The sequence below is a fragment of the Stylophora pistillata genome, chromosome 4, assembly GCF_964205215.1.
Source record: "Stylophora pistillata chromosome 4, jaStyPist1.2, whole genome shotgun sequence".
NCBI classification, from domain to species: domain Eukaryota; kingdom Metazoa; phylum Cnidaria; class Anthozoa; order Scleractinia; family Pocilloporidae; genus Stylophora; species Stylophora pistillata.
Window position 1 is genome coordinate 2,443,534 of NC_142522.1, and position 8,245 is coordinate 2,451,778.

General features: G+C 39.5%; 1 protein-coding gene across 1 annotated transcript; it reads left to right on the top strand.

The window, feature by feature from the left end:
* Window positions 1-2,451: 2,451 nt before the first annotated feature.
* LOC111321672 (uncharacterized) lies at window positions 2,452-8,176 on the top strand. Its single transcript, XM_022924618.2, has 7 exons — window positions 2,452-3,354; window positions 4,311-4,488; window positions 5,405-5,663; window positions 6,100-6,327; window positions 6,405-6,659; window positions 6,831-7,016; window positions 7,607-8,176. The coding sequence occupies exons 1-7, from the start codon at window positions 2,574-2,576 to the stop codon at window positions 8,045-8,047; spliced, it is 2,328 nt and encodes a 775-aa protein (XP_022780353.2). The 5' UTR covers window positions 2,452-2,573; the 3' UTR covers window positions 8,048-8,176.
* The last annotated feature ends 69 nt before the right edge of the window (window positions 8,177-8,245 follow it).

Here is an 8,245-nt window from a genome sequence, read left to right on the forward strand (position 1 = left end):
TGATTTCCTCCAAAAAAAAAAAAAAAAAAAAACATCTGCAATTAAAACACGGGAAACAGGTTTGCCTTGCAGTAAGATCAGGTTTGCGTGACAGGAACCCATTTCAACGTTCATACAAGGAAGCCATTTTAAAGTCATTACTCGCGGCGAGTGATTAGCGTTAACATGACAAAGTGTTTATCTACTCAATAATTTTCTCCACTGCCATTTGTTAGTTAAAAAAAAAAAAAATTAAATAGTTCTTCACAGTTATATATAGTGTTTCCATGCAAACGCCTTCAAACGGTATACAATAAAACAACAACAACTACTTATGATATTTAGCTGGGTTTCCGGAGACAGTGGGCAGCTTCTTGTCGTGTTTCTCTGTAGTTCCTCCTTAAGCTGCTCAACGAGCCACTCTATCCTTCCTCGCGAGAGCCGAAAACGTTCAATGACTTCACAGTCAGCCATATCGGCTAGAAAGGGGCGTCTTTGATATAATCTTGGTCTTCGCGCTAAGCAGAAAAGTCCGCCCCCAGCCGCCATTTTGTTTGGTTTTTCAACATTTGCGACTCTCCGATAACTTTACGGGAGGTTACGACCTCCCGTAAATTACCGGGCAAGATATCGGTAAAATTAACGGGATCGAAACTAACGGGAGTTTCGAGAAACACCCGAAAAGTTTACGGGGACTTACCGGGTGACTTACCGGGCTCGATAATTTACCGGGACTTTCGAGAAACGGGCCCCTGGGTCTCCCTTCATCTAGGAATGGAGCGACCTGGTAACGAGGTTGGAGAAGGTAGGCCAGGGGATATGCGTGGGGGGGATAAGTGTTGCAGTTGGCAGTTTGTGTACCCCTCAGGTAGAGCCACGTGTTCCTGCGTTTTTGACGGGGGTTTTGGTACGTTTCCCGCAAACGACCCTCCACTGTACTGAACTTAACTTGCCAAGCTGCAAGCTTTTTTTAATGATATTCTTTTTACCTCTGGATATCTTCAAGACATTCCGTTTCATCCATCGATCAATGACGATAACGAATAATAGTGTAACTCAGTTTAGTTCCAGTTGGACTACCTTAGGGCAATTTAGGAAATATTACTTTTATACTTTTTTAAAACATTATACTTTTTTGAAATTCTTATACATTATTTCGCTGATAAATGGTTGATTTTTTAATTGTAACTTTATATACTTTTTTAAACATAATTTTATCATTTCTTATACATTCGCTAATAAATGGTTGAATTTTTAATCGTAACTTTTTTGATAAGGTCGTAGTAGTAGCAAGTATGATACATATTGTAAGAAATAGACAACTTTTTTGAGAGACATGTTTCAGCATGCTTATGCCATCTTCAATCAATGAGTAACTGAACGTGAGTAATTATATAACAGACAAGTAGATGAATAAAATATTTACAGTATGATGTAATACAAAAGCGGGTACTAATTACAACGTGACACCAAACATCAAAGGTGTGAACTAAAACGCTAGAAAAGTGTTCTAATGCTGTAATTGTTTGTTAAGTTGAGGGTTGATCTTATTTATATAAAAAGCTTCTTTGAGTTTTAAATCAATTGAGTTGTTAGCAGAATCCAGAATACTAAAGCAAGAAAGGGAGTATTTGTTCTTACAAGAAGGAGATGTGTTGAAACGCTTAAAAATATGCGAGTTTTTATCGCTTACTGTGTGCTCCTTTATCCTAGTAGAGAAGTGGCGACTAGTTTCACCAATATAACGGGAATTACATCAAATTAAAACATATTCAGTGTTAAAGATCGTACCCCTGATGCTCTAAAATCCATTGTAGTTTATCAATTTTCTTGTGCAAGAATATAAAAATTATACTTTTTTATTCTTGTACATTATTTCGCCAATAAATGGTTGATTTTTTAATTGTAACTTTTTTTTATGTGGTTTATAGCACTGTTTGAGCACGAGACTGCAGCATCGCAATTTGTTGCCTCTATTCGATCCTGAGATTTTCTTTTCCATATCGGCATGTTACAGATATTTGATCTCCACTGATTGCTTTAACTTGCGTTTACCTGAAAATATATTAATCTTCCACTCGCACGAAAGTGTTGATGCTACACATAATGTACTGCGTATTCTGTGTAGGTATCGCATCTGCCACAAAGCCTTTTTTCTATATTTCTCAAATTGATCTTTATTCTGGCTCTGACATGAGATCATTTGTTTACTTTTGGATTATCCCAGCTTATCATGACTTCAATAAGTCAAATGTGATTACACGAAATCTTCATTTGTTTTTCTCTTTGTTTTCTGTTTTCCCGATCGTCTTGCGCGCTTACTGCCGGCACATTAGGGTTTATTGGACCGAAAATCACAAAGACAGTTCGGTAAGGTGTGCAATTTACCTTGATTGGTTCAGCGGTTAAATGGCAAACGTGCTAAACAAGCAGAGGATAATCTAAACAAATCAGAAAAGAAAGGCAGGGAGTCTTTCAGCTGAAATCATTTTGTTTCAAAACTTGCTCTTCCTAGATCGAAAGGGTCATTGTTACGTTGCGGTCTGTAGCCGAGAAAACACCGCAATATTTAGTTCTGCGAAAAGATATCAGGTATGAGTTTGGTATCGGCGAAAAACAGACGTAAAACTTTCATCCTTGCAGCCGCCATTATTGTGGTAGGAATCGCTTTTCTTATCGCAGGAATAATCTTGCTCGTCAAAAGAAATGGTTCTCATTGTAAAGCACATTACGAAACTAGTGCTTTACACAGGAGGCGTGTACAAAGATGTGATTATTCCGAAGAAGCCAAACGATGTGGACTTCAAGCTTTTTTGCAAAAAGTGCAAGACAAAACTTTTGACGTACAACCATTTTTAATCACACTTAAGCCCGAAGTAACTGCATCAGAAGTAAAGCTTAAATACAAGGCGTATAATCCGAAGCCTTCAAATCTTCTTCACGTAACCACTACAGCGAAAGCCCTTTTGCGGGAGCTAAATGGTATGGTCATTAACGAAAACAAGCTGAGGTCAAGAGAAAGAAAAGCCGTGGCACAACTTCGACATTTTCTGAGGCACATCTTCGGAGCGCCCTTCGATGGAAACTATTACTTTGGAGACTATCTTCTCGGACCGAATGTCTTCTGTTGGCAGCCAATTTGCTCGGTGGGGGTCTTGTTAGAGAAGTCCCTTCCCTTTTTCAAACCCTCGGACGCACAAGGATTGGAGATTCTAATCGGGAAGTTGTCCGAAGTAAACCAAACATTTCAAATCTATACCGATAACTTGCGTTACGGAGTAAAAGCCGGAATGGTGCGAAGCGTGGAGGAATGTAAAGCTGGTCTCGACGCTATGCAAACTTACTACTTCAATATTTCGTATAGTGGACCAAAAGGTATGTTTATAACTTCAAACCTTAATAACACGTTTTCCTCTCTGATCATTTTACAAGTCCTGCTTTTTCTAATTTGATAGCACCTGATAAGTGTATTTCAGTTTAGTTCAGTTTTGCTAATCAAAATTTAAGTTTCGTAAGCAGTCAAAAAGTTAGCCAACATTTATTGTCTTTGAAAAGCTTCGTTTTCTGAAAGACCTATTTCAAGTAATATTATTTGGATCAAAAACTGACTCTAAGTTTTTTTCTCCTATGGGATGATTTATTCAGAAAACTAAATTTTTAGCGTAATGTGGGTCATTACAAGGATTATTGTGTCATTTTAAATGACAAATTAAGAAAAAGGGGTGTTTTCCTTTGAAAACGTTCTACAATAAACGTGTTTGATTGTTAAACTTTGTTTTCTTAAGACTTTAACTTTAAGTGTAAATTAGAGAATTTTTTCCAATAAGAAAGCTCAAACTTCCAAGGAAGCTTTTGACGATGTCGGATCACACTCTTTCTTCTTTTAAACACCTTTGTCCTAGAAATCCTAGAAACCAAGTTTAATCAACAATAAAGGTACAATTGTAGTGCGTGATGAAGCAGCTTTTTGACCAGCCAAACTGTAATCGAGTATGGAATGTGTACGTGATCTGCGGTTATTGCAAATATCTATAGAAAACGAACAAAGAGAAAATGCTTTTTAAATCTGACGTTAAAAACCCTAATGTCCTTCATTAGTAGAATACTTAATATAAGGTCCATCTGCTGTAAAGGAATATTACTTTTCAAAACAAAGAAAGGAAATTTCTTTTCGGGAGCAAACGTGGTTGGAGAGAAGGTACAAGAGTCTTTTTGCACTGACGTTAAATTAGTCCGATTTAATCTATAACCTTCGGTCGTGTTGCACAGTAATAACCTTCGACAGCGATTTTTCTTGGACCAATTACTGTTATCATATGTGCGTATTTCAGGTGTTTTCAACGAGACTTACATGCAAGGGATCTTAAAATCAGAGTTTTTATCCAAGTTAGAGAACCACTCAGACCTGTTGAAAGAGTGGCGCGAGAAGCACGCAGGAAAGACTCCGTCAGAATCACTCCGGGAGAGCGTCTTGGAATACGTGGGAAGGCCAATTCACGGATTACTAGAGTAAAATGATGCATGAAATTGATTCTCTGGCTGTATTGGGCATTGTTTGATTTAGCTTCGCTATCATTCTCTGACTAGGCTTAGCCACAATTTGCTCGGCAACTTTAGAGATTTTCGGCAACTTTTTAAAATTTTGGCAACTTTTAGAATTTTCGGCAACTTTGGGCCTTTTGAGGTTCTTCGAAGCCACTTTCTTCACGTTTTGAGCCACATTGGTCCGTTTTCGATAAACATTTATTCAATTTATTCTAAAATACAATAATTAGCCCCCCGCCCCCCCCATGGGTTGATTTTTGTGATGCCTTATCACGAGGTCAGCGGTATCACGTTGTACGTTTTTCAAGATGGCAAACAATTACAGTGACTATTTGTTGATCAAGTGAAATGGAAAGAACCTCTGATACTATCTTTGGACTTTGACATATAAAGTTTTGATAAGAAGCAATGTGCGAATTTTTAATCTTTAACACCCAAAAAAGGTACGAAAAGCAGAAAAATTTTGGCAACTTTTCGGCAACTTTTTGGCAACTTTTTTGGGATTTATCGGCAACTTGTGGCTAGGCCTATCTCTGACAAGCCACGAACAAGGAGCAAATGCAAAGTAGGACTTTGGTTGGGCAACTTAGGGAAGTTTATAAACGGCAAGGGGGAAAATTTGTTTGTATACAAGACGATAAAACATGCAATCGAGACTAAAATTCGGGAGCCTTGCAAAGCGCTTTTCTCTAACTGCTATGCGCATAACAGAATCGTTACAGCCTAAGAAAGGATTGAAAATGCTGTAACTAGAGCGAGAAATATCCAAGGAGGAAGTGGATGAGGGGGGGGAGGGGGGATAAGGTATAGAACGGGGGCGGCGGGGATTAATTGTAACGGTACTAGGACTAGCCTCACCTTTACGTTTACATTTCTTTAGATACCTCAAGTATGAACACATGCGGCACTGTGTGCCAAGCAGTGTGTCCAGCGGTTTGTCCTTCCTCCCGCTTCCCTACGTGTATGTCAATGGAAGTGCAGACATCAACCAAAAAACCACAAAAGTATTACCGTCAGGAGAACCTCTGAACGGATCGCGGGCTTACGTAGAAATTCTTTCATACTTCACTACCACAAACAATACCCCAGATGAGGTACACGAACTTGGTTATGAGATGCTTCATAAACTTTACCCTGAGGTTAGTGCAGTTTTCTTTGTTTCAGGTCGGTTTTCAAACTATTTGATAAGTAAGAAGTAAGCAGAGGGAACTCTTAACTCCCATTAATGACCAAGAGAGAATGTCTCCTTACAATAATAGACAAAGTCATACATCACTCGTCTAAATAAATATAGCATAATAATAAGGGGATTATTAGTTGAACCAATACCAAATTTTCCTGACTAACCTTGCTAGAATTGTATGACAGATAGTATGGAGGACTTTGGTAGTCGGAGGGTTCACTGGTTAATTCTCAGGTTCAATGGATAAGAGTTCAATCTTGCTGTAAATGATTTAACACTCGGTAATATGGGGCTTCTCATTAGTATATGAAAGCTGACAATAGGACTACACCAAGTTTTTGCTAATTCAAAATTAGTCCTCCATAAAAACACAATTCTAATTGTCTTTTTAGGCCCTTGAAGTAGCGCGTCAAATCACAGAGCAAAAAGAAGACAATACTGCAAAGGCAGAGTTCGTAAAAATGATGAATCACTCCGATATGTTTTTCAACGACCAACCAATTCCAGCTCATGAGTCTGACAGTTCTGCGTTCAGGCTTTGCAGTTCAGTGGAGGGCGCGAAGCAAAACTGTCCACACCGCTGGCGAGCCATTCAGAGATGGTTTACAGAAGCTAGAGAGGTGATACTTTCAGCCCCCTCACTTTTCTACGGTTCTTTATAAGTTTCAGAGACTGAAGCAGTTTTTTCCCTTCTAAGGTCATGAGTATGCTAGATCCAAAAACTTCCCAGATGTTCTACTTCACGGGAAAGAAACACACAACTCCGAACTGTCCCCTGGAAACAGTACCGGATTTTAACCCCTCAGCTGGCGTGCCGAGTTACTTGAAAAGCGACAGCAAGTGCAGTAGAAACGCCAAATTCTTCATTCCTTTCTTTCTAGAGAGACCTGGGCCTCGGTATATGCAATGGAGCGTGAACGCTCATGAAGCGAGACCTGGGCACCACACTCAGGTGAGTGCAATTGCCGGAAAGTTGTTGAAGCGTTTTGGATTTGATCGTTGTAAACAAAAATCGCCTCATATTCTTATTCTTAGGATAAAAATTTTTTAAAGATTACTAAAGGTGAGAATTTAGTTATAATCGAACCACGATAATTAAAGTAATTATTTCCCTCTTTTTCAGCGACAAGGTTATGCCGAACATTTTCAGGATTCTTGCGGGGGAATAATTAGGTGGTTGTCATCAGTGACGTCATACACTGCGTTTGTAGAAGGCTGGGCCCTATATGCTGAGAACCCACTCATTGCTTATGATACAGATCTATACAAAGGGCAACCGCTGTACAAATATGGAATGCTCAAGTCTCAGGTAAGAGATTCAGATGAAGAGTGGGTAAAGCTCTTAACAGGGACTGTCCGGTCCACGACTTCGTCAAAGTCATCTTTAAATCTCTTGCATCCTTCGCTGTTGGAGTGAAGCAAACACATGACAGTCCACTTTATCTGTAATTCACGTTCTGCGGCGCCTAAGGGACAACTGAGTCCCTTCTGAATCTCCCCCTCGCCTGGGGGAGGAGAATTTAGAGGGGTTCACATGGTTTTGAGGGGGAATGGAGGGGAATCAGCCATCTTCAACAGAGTATAAAGAGAGGGGGTTACAGAAAAGCGATTGCCACCTAGTTGCCAATGAGGAGGGGGCTTGGGCGGTAGGAATATGACCAGAGCCTTGAGGAGGGCGGGGGGGAGGGGGTGGGGGAAAGGATCAGGTAATTTCATTGTGACAAAACCAAAATCATTCAAAGCCCCTTTTCAACTCTCAGTTCTAATTCACTATTTGGTAGATTTTCCCATGTTATGATTGACCGTCGCGATAACTTTTGTTTTGCGCCATCAAAACGCGCTCCACTATGTGGTTTTATTATTTTGGCTTACCGTCACGATCGCATGTTTGGATTTCAGCTGTGGCGTGCTCTTCGCATGATAGTGGACACTGGGTTACATTCCAAACGACTCACAAGAGACGAAGTACTGAAAATGTTCCAGAAATACGTTTGGGATGATAGCGACATCACATTGAAAGAGGTCACTAGATACCAGAGCGCACCCGGTCAGGCGACCTCGTATATGATTGGCCAGTTACATATCATGAAACTGAGACAATATACCAAAAAGAGACTGGGAAAGAGGTTCAATTTGAAGGATTTTCATTTTCACGTGCTGACTCAGGGGTCTGTGCCACTCGAGTTTCTGGAGCAGAGTATTAAGGAGTATGTAGATTGTACGCTCAACAAAGGAAAGGACAGCTGCGATGAAATACTCTCGCCAAATTTTCAAGAAAACGATGATGATAGCAATGAACTAGAAACTCTGAATTTGTTAGAGAGACAACTATATTTTTGATAAGCTTTTTTTTTCTTGTTTATTTTCAAGTGCCGGCTTTCAGCATCGACAGAAAGCATGATTTGGATAATTCTTTATAACTTGTTCACTTTTTACATTTGTTCGCATTGGATTTGTTCCATTTAGATCATGGAGTATTTATCTTAATATTTACAACTTATTTACCGCAATTCAATGAGAAAACCATAACCGAGAATA